Source organism: Crinia signifera, chromosome 9 (genome assembly GCF_055691185.1).
Source record: "Crinia signifera chromosome 9, ASM5569118v1, whole genome shotgun sequence".
NCBI classification, from domain to species: Eukaryota; Metazoa; Chordata; class Amphibia; order Anura; family Myobatrachidae; genus Crinia; species Crinia signifera.
In genome coordinates, this window is record NC_139225.1 from 25,567,364 (window position 1) to 25,590,662 (window position 23,299).

The window sequence follows — 23,299 nt, forward strand, 5'->3', positions numbered from 1 at the left end:
AATAGGTAATGTAACATCATGCCAAATACTGTAGGGAAATGAGAAACCAGTACAGTGGATTTGCAAACCAATATACCCCATTATATATACTCTGCCAAGTTCATAAAAGCTACTTCATACGTTATATTACATTATATATATTCTTACATATTACTTCAGTAGTAACCAGTAATAATGCGTTTGTAAATAAACTTTTCCAGTGGCATGAACCTGGCCTGCCATTGGAATTCTGGGATACATGGCGCACCTATAGTTCCTGATTGGACCGCTCTCTCAGTATTGGCAAGTGTTTAGGTTTTGATCCCGCACTAGGGTCTGCACGAATTTCGATATTAACAGATGGCATCAATACCATAGGAGTATGTCATACTTGCTGACAGCAGCAAGTCAGGGGGGCGGGACAGGCAGACGTCATCAAGCCCCACCCCCACGACAGTCAAACAACGTAATTCGCGGACCCACAAAAAAAGGTCATTTTGTGCTGCAGGGAAGGGGGTGCGGGGGCTGCCTGGCCAATGCGGGAGGATTGCCCACCTTCCCGGGGGACCCGATTTTCGGGAGCCTTACGGCAATTCCAGGAGGGTAGGCAAGCCTGGAGTATGTAATACAATTAGGAACAAATAGAAAAATAATATAATACAAGATAATTAATTACCTCTAAGTAGGAGACTGCTTTGTCCACAGCCTCGTGCCAGAGTAACATGAGGCCCAAAGTGGAGCCAAGTTGGTGGGGTAGAAGTTTGGATCGTGTCTATGATCCTCTATATTAAAGTCCAACCAGACTCCTATTTCCTTGTCCCACAGAACAGCCTGCACAGCATCCAGTCGCTCCGGCATATCTGTAGCAAATGACAAGAACAGAAATGATACAATATAGAAATTATAATACAGCCAATTGGAAAAATGGTGAAATAAACTTTAACAAAAGACCAATTGTTCTGATAATGTTGTTAAATAAAATGGATTGACCTAGGCCCTTATTCAGATCTGATCGCAGTACAAAATTGTTCTCGATATGGGCAAAACCTTGTGCACTGCAGGTGGGGCAGATGTAACATGTGCAGAGAGAGTTACATTTGGGTGGGGTGTTTTGAAACTGAAATCTAAATTGCAGTGTCAAAATAATGCAGTCAGTATTTACCCTGCACAGAAACAAAATCTAACTCTCTCTACACATGTTACATCTGTCCCACCTGGAGGGCACATGGTTTTGCCCATTTTGAGAACAAATTTGTTCTGCGATCAGATCTGAATAAGGGCCCTAATTTGTGTGCATGGCCATACAGCACATGTTGTGATCTTATCAGTGAGAAACACTCTGCGTCCTCCTAGCAGCACAATGTCCATTCTCAAACTATAGCCTGTTACCTCTGCCCTGGTGATGAGAATTTGGATTAACATATCCTCATCTGTCCCAGTCCCCATCATGGTTTTTGTAAGGATCCTTGGCATAATATCCTTGGCGGTCCTTAATGCATTGTACTGCAGAAAGAGAGGACATGAGCTGGTTTATTACAAGGTAACTGTACATGGTTAGTATATTTCTCCTGATTATAAAACTGCCGCGAGAGATGAAGCAGTATTCACACTATACTAAAGTAATTAATAATTTGGCCACTGGAGGCGCACTTCCACTGGCATCTGTGGGCAACATATATTTTCTTTCAGCAGGGCCGGTGCAAGGCACCGGAGCGACCCAGGCGAGTCGGGGTGGGGGCGCCCCGGTGCCGGGGGGGTACCTGTCCTGCGGCGCTGTGTATTTAAATCCGGCGGCGGAGGCAGCGGGGGTCCCTGCGGTCCATTAGAAATCACGAGCGCTATCCGCTGGGCTATGTGGAAGCGCTTCTAGTGTGAAGACACTGGCAGCATGCTGATTGGCTGAGATCAGTGTGCGCCGTGCTGCCAGAGTTTTCACACTAGAAGCGCTTCCGCATAGCCCGGCGGATAGCGCTCGTGATTTCTAATGGACTGCAGGGACCCCCGCTGCCTCCGCCGCCAGATTTAAATACACAGCGCCGTAGGACAGGTAACCGGGCGGCACAAAATGCCGCCCTCCAGTGGCCGGCGCCCTAGGCAAATGCCTAGATTTGCCTAGTGGTGGCGCCGGCCCTGTCTTTCAGAACTAATACAATTGCTCCCACTGCTGTGTATGGCTACAAACATGCAGAGATAAAAGGTTCTTTGTGCCTATTAACTTTTATCACGTAAATAAGTAAGAGGTAAGACATCCCAGGGGGACCAGAAGACGATACCACTTCTGTAACAGCAGACCCTGGATGAGATACATAGCAGTGCCCTTCTGCCACATGGCAGCTAGTGATGTCACAATGGGCCGATAATGTCACAATGGGCCGATGATGTCACAATGGGCTGTGATGGGTAGAACACTGGCAGCTGACTGCTTCCTGAGTCATATCTAATATTGCTGGACTTGTGCCAACACAGATAATTTTTCACTCTTTTCTGAAGATTGAAGTTTGATATAAAATGAAGAAGGCGAAAGCTAATAAAGCTATAGACCACCAAATGACTGTCGCTCTGCGCATCCGTCCCGTTAATTTGACGGAGACTAAGAACCGCGCCCGATGCATCACACACCAGCTCGGACCGCAGACAGTGCTATTGCAGGACCCCGGTGAGGATCCTAACGATGTCCTGCGCTCCACCAGGACAAGAGAAACAACATTCCAATTTAACCAGGTGTTTGACCAGGCAGCTACCCAGGAGACTGTGTATGATTCCACAGTGAAGCCCTTATTGGGTGACATCCTGTCCGGGTCCAATGCTGCCATATTTGCCTACGGCCCCACAGGCACCGGAAAGACCTTCACCATGATGGGTAAGGACCGCGAACCTGGAGTAATATATCGCACCCTGAAGGACCTGTTTAAAGCCATTGAGGAGACTGGGGAAAAAAAGAATTTCTCCGTATCATTATCATACGCGGAGATCTATAATGAAACCGTCCGAGACCTATTAAGACCTTCCTCTAGGTCTTTGGTCCTCAGAGAGGATCCCAATGGCAACACCAACATAGAAGGGATTTCTACATTCTCCCTTAGCACTCCTGAGGAAGCCATGACCCTGCTGAAGAAGGGCAACAAGCGGCGTACAGAAGCTCCCACAGCCGCTAATAAGACATCATCCCGCTCACATGCAGTATTGCAGGTCACCATAAAGCAGACAGCCAGTGATAGTGTGAGCACAGGCAAGTTGTACATGGTAGACCTTGCGGGATCAGAACGAGCAAGCCAGACTAAGAACAGCGGCCAGACCATGAAAGAAGGAGGATACATCAACCGATCCCTTCTTACCCTCAGGATGTGTATCATGGCGCTGCGTGACAGACCAGGCAGCCATATAAACTATCGGGACAGCAAGCTGACCTGGCTGCTAAAGGGAGCACTGAGCGGGAAAAGCCGATTGGTTATGATCACGCACATCAGCCCTGCGGATAGTGCTTATGAAGAATCCCGCAGCACAATGACCTACGGAAGCAAGGCCAAGTTTATCAAGACGCGAGTGGAGAGAAACCGTGTCTGTGTCCCCAATAAGACTTCCGAGGGCGTCAGAGGGACCACAGTGCTGCCGGAAGTCCCTCATCCTCCAGAGCATGGCCGTGGGATCCTGCCCAGGTCTGGGAATATTTATCAAGTGAGAAAAAGTGCAAGGCCGCTGCGTGATTTTCCTCCCTGTATCCAGCAAAGAATCCCCAACCGCAATTTGAGACCAAAGCCACAGCATCTTACGGTGTACACTCCTTTCAAGGTTGGTCATTACACATTGCACACATGAACAGCAATCGGGCTGGCAGTAAAGGTACCCATACACGTTACAATTATTGTATACAGTATTATATACAATACTGTATTCAATAATTGTAACGTGTATGGAAACTTTTACACCTGAAGGAAAACTGGGGAATAGGGCTACTGGCGAAACCCCAACAAAAAAAAACCGACACTCAGCAGCCACCCCATGGGTGTGTTGGAAGAGCTGCCAATTATTTATAAATGATAACCGTTATATCCAACTCATTGATAATTTAATAACTCAAAGGCTTAAACCAGGACAATGCCAGGTACGTCAGTCAGTTATACATAATGTGTGCTGTTAGTGGTTTTATTGTATTCTTGTTATGTAATACGATCCACAAAAAAATCCTAGTGTGCACAAGCACACATGGCCAATAAAGTTGATTCTGATACATAGATCTTTTAATAATTATGCTAGGACACTACCAGTAGATGGGTGATGGGGCTTCATAGCACATTCCTGACAGGGGCCCCAATACATTGCTATGCGCAGGGGTCTACACTGCTGTTGACGCCCCTGTATGTATGTATGTGTATGTATGTATATATATATATATATATATATATATATATATATATATATATATTTTTTTTTTTTTATTATTAATATTATTTATATACATTTGGTCTATCTATAATACTTTAACTGACCCGGCATATACTGGGTCACCTAAGTGTCCATCTCCGTGCTTTGCTCCGCCCCTCTGGAAACCCCCTTCTGAAAATCCTGCGTTTGCCACTGGTCGCATATTATTATGGTTATTATACTTTATTTATATGGCACCACAAAGGATCCCCCGGGCCCAATTACAGAGTACATATACAAATGAGGGAAACAGTGACCTACAGCTGAATACAATAGAGGACAAGTACAGGGCACATAACTATAGCTACATCCGCAGGGTATCAGCGTGGTAGAAATCCACAGGGTTTGGTGCTATCAAAGATGGCTTAAGTAAAGGCCCCCATGCACTATGCAAATTCTCTGAAGGGAGAAGTCGCACCTGATCCCCCGCCGAATGTCCAACCTCCGACTCCGCTCCGATGAACACAGGACTGTGCATCAGAACGGATATTATACACATGCGATTTGGACCGATTTCACCCAATATCTCAGCTTGATCTACCGGAATTGGCCCAAATCGCATAGTGTATGGGACATTGAGAGAAGGAAAGCACACGAGGGATGAGGGTCCTGCTCATCTATTCATGAAAATCTTTATCACTATTTATAAATAATACAGACAATATAAGTAAGATTTTAAATGTTTTATTTTTCAAAATTTTTTTTTTTTTTTACGTTTTGGCATTGAGAAAGCAAATAGGTAATGTAACATCATGCCAAATACTGTAGGGAAATGAGAAACCAGTACAGTGGATTTGCAAACCAATATACCCCATTATATATACTCTGCCAAGTTCATAAAAGCTACTTCATACGTTATATTACATTATATATATTCTTACATATTACTTCAGTAGTAACCAGTAATAATGCGTTTGTAAATAAACTTTTCCAGTGGCATGAACCTGGCCTGCCATTGGAATTCTGGGATACATGGCGCACCTATAGTTCCTGATTGGACCGCTCTCTCAGTATTGGCAAGTGTTTAGGTTTTGATCCCGCACTAGGGTCTGCACGAATTTCGATATTAACAGATGGCATCAATACCATAGGAGTATGTCATACTTGCTGACAGCAGCAAGTCAGGGGGGCGGGACAGGCAGACGTCATCAAGCCCCACCCCCACGACAGTCAAACAACGTAATTCGCGGACCCGCAAAAAAAGGTCATTTTGTGCTGCAGGGAAGAGGGTGCAGGGGCTGCCTGGCCAATGCGGGAGGATTGCCCACCTTCCCGGGGGACCCGATTTTCGGATCTGAATAAGGGCCCTAATTTGTGTGAATGGCCATACAGCACATGTTGTGATCTTATCAGTGAGAAACACTCTGCGTCCTCCTAGCAGCACAATGTCCATTCTCAAACTATAGCCTGTTACCTCTGCCCTGGTGATGAGAATTTGGATTAACATATCCTCATCTGTCCCAGTCCCCATCATGGTTTTTGTAAGGATCCTTGGCATAATATCCTTGGCGGTCTATAATGCATTGTACTGCAGAAAGAGAGGACATAAGCTGGTTTATTACAAGGTAACTGTACATGGTTAGTATATTTCTCCTGATTATAAAACTGCCGCGAGAGATGAAGCAGTATTCACACTATAATAAAGTAATTAATAATTTGGCCACTGGAGGCGCACTTCCACTGGCATCTGTGGGCAACATATATTTTCTTTCAGCAGGGCCGGTGCAAGGCACCGGAGCGCCCCAGGCGAGTCGGGGTGGGGGCGCCCCGGTGCCAGGGGGGGTACCTGTCTTGCGGCGCTGTGTATTTAAATCCGGCGGCGGAGGCAGCGGGGGTCCCTGCAGTCCATTAGAAATCACGAGCGCTATCCGCCGGGCTATGCGGAAGCGCTTCTAGTGTGAAGACACTGGCAGCATGCTGATTGGCTGAGATCAGTGTGCGCCGTGCTGCCAGAGTTTTCACACTAGAAGCGCTTCCGCATAGCCCGGCGGATAGCGCTCGTGATTTCTAATGGACTGCAGGGACCCCCGCTGCCTCCGCCACCAGATTTAAATACACAGCGCCGTAGGACAGGTAACCGGGCGGCACAAAATGCCGCCCTCCAGTGGCCGGCGCCCTAGGCAAATGCCTAGATTTGCCTAATGGTGGCGCCGGCCCTGTCTTTCAGAACTAATACAATTGCTCCCACTGCTGTGTATGGCTACAAACATGCAGAGATAAAAGGTTCTTTGTGCCTATTAACTTTTATCACGTAAATAAGTAAGAGGTAAGACATCCCAGGGGGACCAGAAGACGATACCACTTCTGTAACAGCAGACCCTGGATGAGATACATAGCAGTGCCCTTCTGCCACATGGCAGCTAGTGATGTCACAATGGGCCGATGATGTCACAATGGGCCGATGATGTCACAATGGGCTGTGATGGGTAGAACACTGGCAGCTGACTGCTTCCTGAGTCATATCTAATATTGCTGGACTTGTGCCAACACAGATAATTTTTCACTCTTTTCTGAAGATTGAAGTTTGATATAAAATGAAGAAGGCGAAAGCTAATAAAGCTATAGACCACCAAATGACTGTCGCTCTGCGCATCCGTCCCGTTAATTTGACGGAGACTAAGAACCGCGCCCGATGCATCACACACCAGCTCGGACCGCAGACAGTGCTATTGCAGGACCCCGGTGAGGATCCTAACGATGTCCTGCGCTCCACCAGGACAAGAGAAACAACATTCCAATTTAACCAGGTGTTTGACCAGGCAGCTACCCAGGAGACTGTGTATGATTCCACAGTGAAGCCCTTATTGGGTGACATCCTGTCCGGGTCCAATGCTGCCATATTTGCCTACGGCCCCACAGGCACCGGAAAGACCTTCACCATGATGGGTAAGGACCGCGAACCTGGAGTAATATATCGCACCCTGAAGGACCTGTTTAAAGCCATTGAGGAGACTGGGGAAAAAAAGAATTTCTCCGTATCATTATCATACGCGGAGATCTATAATGAAACCGTCCGAGACCTATTAAGACCTTCCTCTAGGTCTTTGGTCCTCAGAGAGGATCCCAATGGCAACACCAACATAGAAGGGATTTCTACATTCTCCCTTAGCACTCCTGAGGAAGCCATGACCCTGCTGAAGAAGGGCAACAAGCGGCGTACAGAAGCTCCCACAGCCGCTAATAAGACATCATCCCGCTCACATGCAGTATTGCAGGTCACCATAAAGCAGACAGCCAGTGATAGTGTGAGCACAGGCAAGTTGTACATGGTAGACCTTGCGGGATCAGAACGAGCAAGCCAGACTAAGAACAGCGGCCAGACCATGAAAGAAGGAGGATACATCAACCGATCCCTTCTTACCCTCAGGATGTGTATCATGGCACTGCGTGACAGACCAGGCAGCCATATAAACTATCGGGACAGCAAGCTGACCTGGCTGCTAAAGGGAGCACTGAGCGGGAAAAGCCGATTGGTTATGATCACGCACATCAGCCCTGCGGATAGTGCTTATGAAGAATCCCGCAGCACAATGACCTACGGAAGCAAGGCCAAGTTTATCAAGACGCGAGTGGAGAGAAACCGTGTCTGTGTCCCCAATAAGACTTCCGAGGACGTCAGAGGGACCACAGTGCTGCCGGAAGTCCCTCATCCTCCAGAGCCTGGCCGTGGGATCCTGCCCAGGTCTGGGAATATTTATCAAGTGAGAAAAAGTGCAAGGCCGATGCGTGATTTTCCTCCCTGTATCCAGCAAAGAATCCCCAACCGCAATTTGAGACCAAAGCCACAGCATCTTACGGTGTACACTCCTTTCAAGGTTGGTCATTACACATTGCACACATGAACAGCAATCGGGCTGGCAGTAAAGGTACCCATACACGTTACAATTATTGTATACAGTATTATATACAATACTGTATTCAATAATTGTAACGTGTATGGAAACTTTTACACCTGAAGGAAAACTGGGGAATAGGGCTACTGGCGAAACCCCAACAAAAAAAAAACGACACTCAGCAGCCACCCCATGGGTGTGTTGGAAGAGCTGCCAATTATTTATAAATGATAACCGTTATATCCAACTCATTGATAATTTAATAACTCAAAGGCTTAAACCAGGACAATGCCAGGTACGTCAGTCAGTTATACATAATGTGTGCTGTTAGTGGTTTTATTGTATTCTTGTTATGTAATACGATCCACAAAAAATTCCTAGTGTGCACAAGCACACATGGCCAATAAAGTTGATTCTGATACATAGATCTTTTAATAATTATGCTAGGACACTACCAGTAGATGGGTGATGGGGCTTCATAGCACATTCCTGACAGGGGCCCCAATACATTGCTATGCGCAGGGGTCTACACTGCTGTTGACGCCCCTGTATGTATGTATGTGTATGTATGTATATATATATATATATTTTTTTTTTTTATTATTAATATTATTTATATACATTTGGTCTATCTATAATACTTTAACTGACCCGGCATATACTGGGTCACCTAAGTGTCCATCTCCGTGCTTTGCTCCGCCCCTCTGGAAACCCCCTTCTGAAAATCCTGCGTTTGCCACTGGTCGCATATTATTATGGTTATTATACTTTATTTATATGGCACCACAAAGGATCCCCCGGGCCCAATTACAGAGTACATATACAAATGAGGGAAACAGTGACCTACAGCTGAATACAATAGAGGACAAGTACAGGGCACATAACTATAGCTACATCCGCAGGGTATCAGCGTGGTAGAAAACCACAGGGTTTGGTGCTATCAAAGACGGCTTAAGTAAAGGCCCCCATGCACTATGCAAATTCTCTGAAGGGAGAAGTCGCACCTGATCCCCCGCCGAATGTCCAACCTCCGACTCCGCTCCGATGAACACAGGACTGTGCATCAGAACGGATATTATACACATGCGATTTGGACCGATTTCACCCAATATCTCAGCTTGATCTACCGGAATTGGCCCAAATCGCATAGTGTATGGGACATTAAGAGAAGGAAAGCACACGAGGGATGAGGGTCCTGCTCATCTATTCATGAAAATCTTTATCACTATTTATAAATAATACAGACAATATAAGTAAGATTTTAAATCAGTTTTATTTTTCAAAAAGTTTTTTTTTTTTTTACGTTTTGGCATTGAGAAAGCAAATAGGTAATGTAACATCATGCCAAATACTGTAGGGAAATGAGAAACCAGTACAGTGGATTTGCAAACCAATATACCCCATTATATATACTCTGCCAAGTTCATAAAAGCTACTTCATACGTTATATTACATTATATATATTCTTACATATTACTTCAGTAGTAACCAGTAATAATGCGTTTGTAAATAAACTTTTCCAGTGGCATGAACCTGGCCTGCCATTGGAATTCTGGGATACATGGCGCACCTATAGTTCCTGATTGGACCGCTCTCTCAGTATTGGCAAGTGTTTAGGTTTTGATCCCGCACTAGGGTCTGCACGAATTTCGATATTAACAGATGGCATCAATACCATAGGAGTATGTCATACTTGCTGACAGCAGCAAGTCAGGGGGGCGGGACAGGCAGACGTCATCAAGCCCCACCCCCACGACAGTCAAACAACGTAATTCGCGGACCCACAAAAAAAGGTCATTTTGTGCTGCAGGGAAGGGGGCTGCCTGGCCAATGCGGGAGGATTGCCCACCTTCCCGGGGGACCCGATTTTCGGGAGCCTCACGGCAATTCCAGGAGGGTAGGCAAGCCTGGAGTATGTAATACAATTAGGAACAAATAGAAAAATAATATAATACAAGATAATTAATTACCTCTAAGTAGGAGACTGCTTTGTCCACAGCCTCGTGCCAGAGTAACATGAGGCCCAAAGTGGAGCCAAGTTGGTGGGGTAGAAGTTTGGATTGTGTCTATGATCCTCTATATTAAAGTCCAACCAGACTCCTATTTCCTTGTCCCACAGAACAGCCTGCACAGCATCCAGTCGCTCCGGCATATCTGTAGCAAATGACAAGAACAGAAATGATACAATATAGAAATTATAATACAGCCAATTGGAAAAATGGTGAAATAAACTTTAACAAAAGACCAATTGTTCTGATAATGTTGTTAAATAAAATGGATTGACCTAGGCCCTTATTCAGATCTGATCGCAGTACAAAATTGTTCTCGATATGGGCAAAACCTTGTGCACTGCAGGTGGGGCAGATGTAACATGTGCAGAGAGAGTTACATTTGGGTGGGGTGTTTTGAAACTGAAATCTAAATTGCAGTGTCAAAATAATGCAGTCAGTATTTACCCTGCACAGAAACAAAATCTAACTCTCTCTACACATGTTACATCTGTCCCACCGGGTTGGGATCATTTGGTCTATTGCATTATGGTCGAAAGTCATTAGGTCGAATCCATTAGGTCGACATGCTAAAAGGTCGACATGACTCTAGGTCGACATGGGAAAAGGTCGACATGATTCTAGGTCGAAAGGTCTATTAGTTCGACAGGTCATTAGTTCGACAAGGTCATTAGTTCGACAAGGTTATTAGTTCGACATTGTCTATGTCGACATTCACAAGGTCGACATGGGGTTTTTCACTGTTTTTTTACCTGAATGTCAACACAGTCGACATGGACACAGTTTAAAGTGCACTGCATCCCCTCGCATCGCTCGCTGCGCTCGCAATGCGTCGGGCACGGTGCCTCGCTACGCTCGGCACACTATTTTATTCTCCCACCACGCCCTAGTGGATGGTAGGGCATGAAATACCGCCTGTCGGCACATGTTGGCTCAAAAAACAGTGAAAAACTCCATGTCGACCTTGTGAATGTCGACATAGACAATGTCGAACTAATGACCTTGTCGAACTAATGACCTGTCGAACTAATGGCCTTTCGAACTAGAATCATGTCGACCTTTTCCCATGTCGACCTAGAGTCATGTCGACCTTTTAGCATGTCGACCTAATGGATTCGACCTAATGACTGTCGACCATAATGCAGTAGACCAAATGACCGCATCCCGTCCCACCTGGAGGGCACATGGTTTTGCCCATTTTGAGAACAAATTTGTTCTGCGATCAGATCTGAATAAGGGCCCTAATTTGTGTGAATGGCCATACAGCACATGTTGTGATCTTATCAGTGAGAAACACTCTGCGTCCTCCTAGCAGCACAATGTCCATTCTCAAACTATAGCCTGTTACCTCTGCCCTGGTGATGAGAATTTGGATTAACATATCCTCATCTGTCCCAGTCCCCATCATGGTTTTTGTAAGGATCCTTGGCATAATATCCTTGGCGGTCCTTAATGCATTGTACTGCAGAAAGAGAGGACATGAGCTGGTTTATTACAAGGTAACTGTACATGGTTAGTATATTTCTCCTGATTATAAAACTGCCGCGAGAGATGAAGCAGTATTCACACTATACTAAAGTAATTAATAATTTGGCCACTGGAGGCGCACTTCCACTGGCATCTGTGGGCAACATATATTTTCTTTACTTTCAGAACTAATACAATTGCTCCCACTGCTGTGTATGGCTACAAACATGCAGAGATAAAAGGTTCTTTGTGCCTATTAACTTTTATCACGTAAATAAGTAAGAGGTAAGGCATCCCAGGGGGACCAGAAGACGATACCACTTCTGTAACAGCAGACCCTGGATGAGATACATAGCAGTGCCCTTCTGCCACATGGCAGCTAGTGATGTCACAATGGGCCGATGATGTCACAATGGGCCGATGATGTCACAATGGGCTGTGATGGGTAGAACACTGGCAGCTGACTGCTTCCTGAGTCATATCTAATATTGCTGGACTTGTGCCAACACAGATAATTTTTCACTCTTTTCTGAAGATTGAAGTTTGATATAAAATGAAGAAGGCGAAAGCTAATAAAGCTATAGACCACCAAATGACTGTCGCTCTGCGCATCCGTCCCGTTAATTTGATGGAGACTAAGAACCGCGCCCGATGCATCACACACCAGCTCGGACCGCAGACAGTGCTATTGCAGGACCCCGGTGAGGATCCTAACGATGTCCTGCGCTCCACCAGGACAAGAGAAACAACATTCCAATTTAACCAGGTGTTTGACCAGGCAGCTACCCAGGAGACTGTGTATGATTCCACAGTGAAGCCCTTATTGGGTGACATCCTGTCCGGGTACAATGCTGCCATATTTGCCTACGGCCCCACAGGCACCGGAAAGACCTTCACCATGATGGGTAAGGACCGCGACCCTGGAGTAATATATCGCTCCCTGAAGGACCTGTTTAAAGCCATTGAGGAGACTGGGAAAAAAAAGAATTTCTCCGTATCATTATCATACGCGGAGATCTATAATGAAACCATTCGAGACCTATTAAGACCTTCCTCTAGGTCTTTGGTCCTCAGAGAGGATCCCAATGGCAACACCAACATAGAAGGGATTTCTACATTCTCCCTTAGCACTCCTGAGGAAGCCATGACCCTGCTGAAGAAGGGCAACAAGCGGCGCACAGAAGCTCCCACAGCCGCTAATAAGACATCATCCCGCTCACATGCAGTATTGCAGGTCACCATAAAGCAGACAGCCAGTGATAGTGTGAGCACAGGCAAGTTGTACATGGTAGACCTTGCGGGATCAGAACGAGCAAGCCAGACTAAGAACAGCGGCCAGACCATGAAAGAAGGAGGATACATCAACCGATCCCTTCTTACCCTCAGGATGTGTATCATGGCGCTGCGTGACAGACCAGGCAGCCATATAAACTATCGGGACAGCAAGCTGACCTGGCTGCTAAAGGGAGCACTGAGTGGGAAAAGCCAATTGGTTATGATCACGCACATCAGCCCTGCGGATAGTGCTTATGAAGAATCCCGCAGCACAATGACCTACGGAAGCAAGGCCAAGTTTATCAAGACGCGAGTGGAGAGAAACCGTGTCTGTGTCCCCAATAAGACTTCCGAGGGCGTCATAGGGACCACAGTGCTGCCGGAAGTCCCTCATCCTCCAGAGCCTGGCCGTGGGATCCTGCCCAGGTCTGGGAATATTTATCAAGTGAGAAAAAGTGCAAGGCCGCTGCGTGATTTTCCTCCCTGTATCCAGCAAAGAATCCCCAAATGCAATTTGAGACCAAAGCCACAGCATCTTCCGGTGTACACTCCTTTCAAGGTTGGTCACTACACATTGCACACATGAACAGCAATCGGGCCGGCAGTAAAGGTGCACATACACGTTACAATTATTGTATACAACATTATATACAATATTGTATTCAATAATTGTAACGTGTATGGAAACTTTTACACCTGAAGGAAAACTGGGGAATAGGGCTACTGGCGAAACCCCAACAAAAAAAAAAACGACACTCGGCAGCCACCCCATGGGTGTGTTGGAAGAGCTACCAATTATTTATAAATGATAACCTTTATATCCAACTCATTGATAATTTAATAACTCAAAGGCTTAAACCAGGACAATGCCAGGTACGTCAGTCAGTTATACATAATGTGTGCTGTTAGTGGTTTTATTGTATTCTTGTTATGTAATACGATCCACAAAAAAATCCTAGTGTGCACAAGCACACATGGCCAATAAAGTTGATTCTGATACATAGATCTTTTAATAATTATGCTAGGACACTACCAGTAGATGGGTGATGGGGCTTCATAGCACATTCCTGACAGGGGCCCCAATACATTGCTATGCGCAGGGGTCTACACTGCTGTTGACGCCCCTGTATGTATGTATGTGTATGTATGTATATATATATATATATATATATATATTTTTTTTTTATTATTAATATTATTTATATACATTTGGTCTATCTATAATACTTTAACTGACCCGGCATATACTGGGTCACCTAAGTGTCCATCTCCGTGCTTTGCTCCGCCCCTCTGGAAACCCCCTTCTGAAAATCCTGCGTTTGCCACTGGTCGCATATTATTATGGTTATTATACTTTATTTATATGGCACCACAAAGGATCCCCCGGGCCCAATTACAGAGTACATATACAAATGAGGGAAACAGTGACCTACAGCTGAATACAATAGAGGACAAGTACAGGGCACATAACTATAGCTACATCCGCAGGGTATCAGCGTGGTAGAAATCCACAGGGTTTGGTGCTATCAAAGATGGCTTAAGTAAAGGCCCCCATGCACTATGCAAATTCTCTGAAGGGAGAAGTCGCACCTGATCCCCCGCCGAATGTCCAACCTCCGACTCCGCTCCGATGAACACAGGACTGTGCATCAGAACGGATATTATACACATGCGATTTGGACCGATTTCACCCAATATCTCAGCTTGATCTACCGGAATTGGCCCAAATCGCATAGTGTATGGGACATTGAGAGAAGGAAAGCACACGAGGGATGAGGGTCCTGCTCATCTATTCATGAAAATCTTTATCACTATTTATAAATAATACAGACAATATAAGTAAGATTTTAAATGTTTTATTTTTCAAAATTTTTTTTTTTTTTTACGTTTTGGCATTGAGAAAGCAAATAGGTAATGTAACATCATGCCAAATACTGTAGGGAAATGAGAAACCAGTACAGTGGATTTGCAAACCAATATACCCCATTATATATACTCTGCCAAGTTCATAAAAGCTACTTCATACGTTATATTACATTATATATATTCTTACATATTACTTCAGTAGTAACCAGTAATAATGCGTTTGTAAATAAACTTTTCCAGTGGCATGAACCTGGCCTGCCATTGGAATTCTGGGATACATGGCGCACCTATAGTTCCTGATTGGACCGCTCTCTCAGTATTGGCAAGTGTTTAGGTTTTGATCCCGCACTAGGGTCTGCACGAATTTCGATATTAACAGATGGCATCAATACCATAGGAGTATGTCATACTTGCTGACAGCAGCAAGTCAGGGGGGCGGGACAGGCAGACGTCATCAAGCCCCACCCCCACGACAGTCAAACAACGTAATTCGCGGACCCGCAAAAAAAGGTCATTTTGTGCTGCAGGGAAGAGGGTGCGGGGGCTGCCTGGCCAATGCGAGAGGATTGCCCACCTTCCCGGGGGACCCGATTTTCGGATCTGAATAAGGGCCCTAATTTGTGTGAATGGCCATACAGCACATGTTGTGATCTTATCAGTGAGAAACACTCTGCGTCCTCCTAGCAGCACAATGTCCATTCTCAAACTATAGCCTGTTACCTCTGCCCTGGTGATGAGAATTTGGATTAACATATCCTCATCTGTCCCAGTCCCCATCATGGTTTTTGTAAGGATCCTTGGCATAATATCCTTGGCGGTCTATAATGCATTGTACTGCAGAAAGAGAGGACATAAGCTGGTTTATTACAAGGTAACTGTACATGGTTAGTATATTTCTCCTGATTATAAAACTGCCGCGAGAGATGAAGCAGTATTCACACTATAATAAAGTAATTAATAATTTGGCCACTGGAGGCGCACTTCCACTGGCATCTGTGGGCAACATATATTTTCTTTCAGCAGGGCCGGTGCAAGGCACCGGAGCGCCCCAGGCGAGTCGGGGTGGGGGCGCCCCGGTGCCAGGGGGGGTACCTGTCTTGCGGCGCTGTGTATTTAAATCCGGCGGCGGAGGCAGCGGGGGTCCCTGCAGTCCATTAGAAATCACGAGCGCTATCCGCCGGGCTATGCGGAAGCGCTTCTAGTGTGAAGACACTGGCAGCATGCTGATTGGCTGAGATCAGTGTGCGCCGTGCTGCCAGAGTTTTCACACTAGAAGCGCTTCCGCATAGCCCGGCGGATAGCGCTCGTGATTTCTAATGGACTGCAGGGACCCCCGCTGCCTCCGCCACCAGATTTAAATACACAGCGCCGTAGGACAGGTAACCGGGCGGCACAAAATGCCGCCCTCCAGTGGCCGGCGCCCTAGGCAAATGCCTAGATTTGCCTAATGGTGGCGCCGGCCCTGTCTTTCAGAACTAATACAATTGCTCCCACTGCTGTGTATGGCTACAAACATGCAGAGATAAAAGGTTCTTTGTGCCTATTAACTTTTATCACGTAAATAAGTAAGAGGTAAGACATCCCAGGGGGACCAGAAGACGATACCACTTCTGTAACAGCAGACCCTGGATGAGATACATAGCAGTGCCCTTCTGCCACATGGCAGCTAGTGATGTCACAATGGGCCGATGATGTCACAATGGGCCGATGATGTCACAATGGGCTGTGATGGGTAGAACACTGGCAGCTGACTGCTTCCTGAGTCATATCTAATATTGCTGGACTTGTGCCAACACAGATAATTTTTCACTCTTTTCTGAAGATTGAAGTTTGATATAAAATGAAGAAGGCGAAAGCTAATAAAGCTATAGACCACCAAATGACTGTCGCTCTGCGCATCCGTCCCGTTAATTTGACGGAGACTAAGAACCGCGCCCGATGCATCACACACCAGCTCGGACCGCAGACAGTGCTATTGCAGGACCCCGGTGAGGATCCTAACGATGTCCTGCGCTCCACCAGGACAAGAGAAACAACATTCCAATTTAACCAGGTGTTTGACCAGGCAGCTACCCAGGAGACTGTGTATGATTCCACAGTGAAGCCCTTATTGGGTGACATCCTGTCCGGGTCCAATGCTGCCATATTTGCCTACGGCCCCACAGGCACCGGAAAGACCTTCACCATGATGGGTAAGGACCGCGAACCTGGAGTAATATATCGCACCCTGAAGGACCTGTTTAAAGCCATTGAGGAGACTGGGGAAAAAAAGAATTTCTCCGTATCATTATCATACGCGGAGATCTATAATGAAACCGTCCGAGACCTATTAAGACCTTCCTCTAGGTCTTTGGTCCTCAGAGAGGATCCCAATGGCAACACCAACATAGAAGGGATTTCTACATTCTCCCTTAGCACTCCTGAGGAAGCCATGACCCTGCTGAAGAAGGGCAACAAGCGGCGTACAGAAGCTCCCACAGCCGCTAATAAGACATCATCCCGCTCACATGCAGTATTGCAGGTCACCATAAAGCAGACAGCCAGTGATAGTGTGAGCACAGGCAAGTTGTACATGGTAGACCTTGCGGGATCAGAACGAGCAAGCCAGACTAAGAACAGCGGCCAGACCATGAAAGAAGGAGGATACATCAACCGATCCCTTCTTACCCTCAGGATGTGTATCATGGCACTGCGTGACAGACCAGGCAGCCATATAAACTATCGGGACAGCAAGCTGACCTGGCTGCTAAAGGGAGCACTGAGCGGGAAAAGCCGATTGGTTATGATCACGCACATCAGCCCTGCGGATAGTGCTTATGAAGAATCCCGCAGCACAATGACCTACGGAAGCAAGGCCAAGTTTATCAAGACGCGAGTGGAGAGAAACCGTGTCTGTGTCCCCAATAAGACTTCCGAGGACGTCAGAGGGACCACAGTGCTGCCGGAAGTCCCTCATCCTCCAGAGCCTGGCCGTGGGATCCTGCCCAGGTCTGGGAATATTTATCAAGTGAGAAAAAGTGCAAGGCCGATGCGTGATTTTCCTCCCTGTATCCAGCAAAGAATCCCCAACCGCAATTTGAGACCAAAGCCACAGCATCTTACGGTGTACACTCCTTTCAAGGTTGGTCATTACACATTGCACACATGAACAGCAATCGGGCTGGCAGTAAAGGTACCCATACACGTTACAATTATTGTATACAGTATTATATACAATACTGTATTCAATAATTGTAACGTGTATGGAAACTTTTACACCTGAAGGAAAACTGGGGAATAGGGCTACTGGCGAAACCCCAACAAAAAAAAAACGACACTCAGCAGCCACCCCATGGGTGTGTTGGAAGAGCTGCCAATTATTTATAAATGATAACCGTTATATCCAACTCATTGATAATTTAATAACTCAAAGGCTTAAACCAGGACAATGCCAGGTACGTCAGTCAGTTATACATAATGTGTGCTGTTAGTGGTTTTATTGTATTCTTGTTATGTAATACGATCCACAAAAAATTCCTAGTGTGCACAAGCACACATGGCCAATAAAGTTGATTCTGATACATAGATCTTTTAATAATTATGCTAGGACACTACCAGTAGATGGGTGATGGGGCTTCATAGCACATTCCTGACAGGGGCCCCAATACATTGCTATGCGCAGGGGTCTACACTGCTGTTGACGCCCCTGTATGTATGTATGTGTATGTATGTATATATATATATATTTTTTTTTTATTATTAATATTATTTATATACATTTGGTCTATCTATAATACTTTAACTGACCCGGCATATACTGGGTCACCTAAGTGTCCATCTCCGTGCTTTGCTCCGCCCCTCTGGAAACCCCCTTCTGAAAATCCTGCGTTTGCCACTGGTCGCATATTATTATGGTTATTATACTTTATTTATATGGCACCACAAAGGATCCCCCGGGCCCAATTACAGAGTACATATACAAATGAGGGAAACAGTGACCTACAGCTGAATACAATAGAGGACAAGTACAGGGCACATAACTATAGCTACATCCGCAGGGTATCAGCGTGGTAGAAAACCACAGGGTTTGGTGCTATCAAAGACGGCTTAAGTAAAGGCCCCCATGCACTATGCAAATTCTCTGAAGGGAGAAGTCGCACCTGATCCCCCGCCGAATGTCCAACCTCCGACTCCGCTCCGATGAACACAGGACTGTGCATCAGAACGGATATTATACACATGCGATTTGGACCGATTTCACCCAATATCTCAGCTTGATCTACCGGAATTGGCCCAAATCGCATAGTGTATGGGACATTAAGAGAAGGAAAGCACACGAGGGATGAGGGTCCTGCTCATCTATTCATGAAAATCTTTATCACTATTTATAAATAATACAGACAATATAAGTAAGATTTTAAATCAGTTTTATTTTTCAAAAAGTTTTTTTTTTTTTTACGTTTTGGCATTGAGAAAGCAAATAGGTAATGTAACATCATGCCAAATACTGTAGGGAAATGAGAAACCAGTACAGTGGATTTGCAAACCAATATACCCCATTATATATACTCTGCCAAGTTCATAAAAGCTACTTCATACGTTATATTACATTATATATATTCTTACATATTACTTCAGTAGTAACCAGTAATAATGCGTTTGTAAATAAACTTTTCCAGTGGCATGAACCTGGCCTGCCATTGGAATTCTGGGATACATGGCGCACCTATAGTTCCTGATTGGACCGCTCTCTCAGTATTGGCAAGTGTTTAGGTTTTGATCCCGCACTAGGGTCTGCACGAATTTCGATATTAACAGATGGCATCAATACCATAGGAGTATGTCATACTTGCTGACAGCAGCAAGTCAGGGGGGCGGGACAGGCAGACGTCATCAAGCCCCACCCCCACGACAGTCAAACAACGTAATTCGCGGACCCACAAAAAAAGGTCATTTTGTGCTGCAGGGAAGGGGGCTGCCTGGCCAATGCGGGAGGATTGCCCACCTTCCCGGGGGACCCGATTTTCGGGAGCCTCACGGCAATTCCAGGAGGGTAGGCAAGCCTGGAGTATGTAATACAATTAGGAACAAATAGAAAAATAATATAATACAAGATAATTAATTACCTCTAAGTAGGAGACTGCTTTGTCCACAGCCTCGTGCCAGAGTAACATGAGGCCCAAAGTGGAGCCAAGTTGGTGGGGTAGAAGTTTGGATTGTGTCTATGATCCTCTATATTAAAGTCCAACCAGACTCCTATTTCCTTGTCCCACAGAACAGCCTGCACAGCATCCAGTCGCTCCGGCATATCTGTAGCAAATGACAAGAACAGAAATGATACAATATAGAAATTATAATACAGCCAATTGGAAAAATGGTGAAATAAACTTTAACAAAAGACCAATTGTTCTGATAATGTTGTTAAATAAAATGGATTGACCTAGGCCCTTATTCAGATCTGATCGCAGTACAAAATTGTTCTCGATATGGGCAAAACCTTGTGCACTGCAGGTGGGGCAGATGTAACATGTGCAGAGAGAGTTACATTTGGGTGGGGTGTTTTGAAACTGAAATCTAAATTGCAGTGTCAAAATAATGCAGTCAGTATTTACCCTGCACAGAAACAAAATCTAACTCTCTCTACACATGTTACATCTGTCCCACCGGGTTGGGATCATTTGGTCTATTGCATTATGGTCGAAAGTCATTAGGTCGAATCCATTAGGTCGACATGCTAAAAGGTCGACATGACTCTAGGTCGACATGGGAAAAGGTCGACATGATTCTAGGTCGAAAGGTCTATTAGTTCGACAGGTCATTAGTTCGACAAGGTCATTAGTTCGACAAGGTTATTAGTTCGACATTGTCTATGTCGACATTCACAAGGTCGACATGGGGTTTTTCACTGTTTTTTTACCTGAATGTCAACACAGTCGACATGGACACAGTTTAAAGTGCACTGCATCCCCTCGCATCGCTCGCTGCGCTCGCAATGCGTCGGGCACGGTGCCTCGCTACGCTCGGCACACTATTTTATTCTCCCACCACGCCCTAGTGGATGGTAGGGCATGAAATACCGCCTGTCGGCACATGTTGGCTCAAAAAACAGTGAAAAACTCCATGTCGACCTTGTGAATGTCGACATAGACAATGTCGAACTAATGACCTTGTCGAACTAATGACCTGTCGAACTAATGGCCTTTCGAACTAGAATCATGTCGACCTTTTCCCATGTCGACCTAGAGTCATGTCGACCTTTTAGCATGTCGACCTAATGGATTCGACCTAATGACTGTCGACCATAATGCAGTAGACCAAATGACCGCATCCCGTCCCACCTGGAGGGCACATGGTTTTGCCCATTTTGAGAACAAATTTGTTCTGCGATCAGATCTGAATAAGGGCCCTAATTTGTGTGAATGGCCATACAGCACATGTTGTGATATTATCAGTGAGAAACACTCTGCGTCCTCCTAGCAGCACAATGTCCATTCTCAAACTATAGCCTGTTACCTCTGCCCTGGTGATGAGAATTTGGATTAACATATCCTCATCTGTCCCAGTCCCCATCATGGTTTTTGTAAGGATCCTTGGCATAATATCCTTGGCGGTCCTTAATGCATTGTACTGCAGAAAGAGAGGACATGAGCTGGTTTATTACAAGGTAACTGTACATGGTTAGTATATTTCTCCTGATTATAAAACTGCCGCGAGAGATGAAGCAGTATTCACACTATACTAAAGTAATTAATAATTTGGCCACTGGAGGCGCACTTCCACTGGCATCTGTGGGCAACATATATTTTCTTTACTTTCAGAACTAATACAATTGCTCCCACTGCTGTGTATGGCTACAAACATGCAGAGATAAAAGGTTCTTTGTGCCTATTAACTTTTATCACGTAAATAAGTAAGAGGTAAGGCATCCCAGGGGGACCAGAAGACGATACCACTTCTGTAACAGCAGACCCTGGATGAGATACATAGCAGTGCCCTTCTGCCACATGGCAGCTAGTGATGTCACAATGGGCCGATGATGTCACAATGGGCCGATGATGTCACAATGGGCTGTGATGGGTAGAACACTGGCAGCTGACTGCTTCCTGAGTCATATCTAATATTGCTGGACTTGTGCCAACACAGATAATTTTTCACTCTTTTCTGAAGATTGAAGTTTGATATAAAATGAAGAAGGCGAAAGCTAATAAAGCTATAGACCACCAAATGACTGTCGCTCTGCGCATCCGTCCCGTTAATTTGATGGAGACTAAGAACCGCGCCCGATGCATCACACACCAGCTCGGACCGCAGACAGTGCTATTGCAGGACCCCGGTGAGGATCCTAACGATGTCCTGCGCTCCACCAGGACAAGAGAAACAACATTCCAATTTAACCAGGTGTTTGACCAGGCAGCTACCCAGGAGACTGTGTATGATTCCACAGTGAAGCCCTTATTGGGTGACATCCTGTCCGGGTACAATGCTGCCATATTTGCCTACGGCCCCACAGGCACCGGAAAGACCTTCACCATGATGGGTAAGGACCGCGACCCTGGAGTAATATATCGCTCCCTGAAGGACCTGTTTAAAGCCATTGAGGAGACTGGGAAAAAAAAGAATTTCTCCGTATCATTATCATACGCGGAGATCTATAATGAAACCATTCGAGACCTATTAAGACCTTCCTCTAGGTCTTTGGTCCTCAGAGAGGATCCCAATGGCAACACCAACATAGAAGGGATTTCTACATTCTCCCTTAGCACTCCTGAGGAAGCCATGACCCTGCTGAAGAAGGGCAACAAGCGGCGCACAGAAGCTCCCACAGCCGCTAATAAGACATCATCCCGCTCACATGCAGTATTGCAGGTCACCATAAAGCAGACAGCCAGTGATAGTGTGAGCACAGGCAAGTTGTACATGGTAGACCTTGCGGGATCAGAACGAGCAAGCCAGACTAAGAACAGCGGCCAGACCATGAAAGAAGGAGGATACATCAACCGATCCCTTCTTACCCTCAGGATGTGTATCATGGCGCTGCGTGACAGACCAGGCAGCCATATAAACTATCGGGACAGCAAGCTGACCTGGCTGCTAAAGGGAGCACTGAGTGGGAAAAGCCAATTGGTTATGATCACGCACATCAGCCCTGCGGATAGTGCTTATGAAGAATCCCGCAGCACAATGACCTACGGAAGCAAGGCCAAGTTTATCAAGACGCGAGTGGAGAGAAACCGTGTCTGTGTCCCCAATAAGACTTCCGAGGGCGTCAGAGGGACCACAGTGCTGCCGGAAGTCCCTCATCCTCCAGAGCCTGGCCGTGGGATCCTGCCCAGGTCTGGGAATATTTATCAAGTGAGAAAAAGTGCAAGGCCGCTGCGTGATTTTCCTCCCTGTATCCAGCAAAGAATCCCCAAATGCAATTTGAGACCAAAGCCACAGCATCTTCCGGTGTACACTCCTTTCAAGGTT

The 23,299-nt window shown here is 45.8% G+C and overlaps 1 protein-coding gene across 6 annotated transcripts in view; it reads right to left on the minus strand.

The window, feature by feature from the left end:
• The window catches only part of LOC146036532 (uncharacterized), a 151,790-nt gene that overhangs the window by 104,867 nt on the left and 23,624 nt on the right, over positions 1 to 23,299 (minus strand). For 4 of the 6 annotated variants that reach the window (XM_083160511.1, XM_083160508.1, XM_083160510.1 and 1 more), the window contains exons 2-5: positions 21,344 to 21,457; positions 19,957 to 20,140; positions 10,205 to 10,388; positions 1,369 to 1,482 (exon numbers count right to left, since the gene is read on the minus strand). In XM_083160511.1, coding sequence (XP_083016637.1) covers positions 1,369 to 1,482; positions 10,205 to 10,252 — 162 coding nt within the window. In that variant the 5' untranslated portion in view covers positions 10,253 to 10,388; positions 19,957 to 20,140; positions 21,344 to 21,457. Of the gene's footprint in view, positions 1 to 655; positions 840 to 1,368; positions 1,483 to 10,204; positions 10,389 to 19,956; positions 20,141 to 21,343; positions 21,458 to 23,299 lie in introns of all 6 variants that reach the window. The other 2 variants (XR_014460832.1, XR_014460833.1) reach the window with 2 other exon arrangements.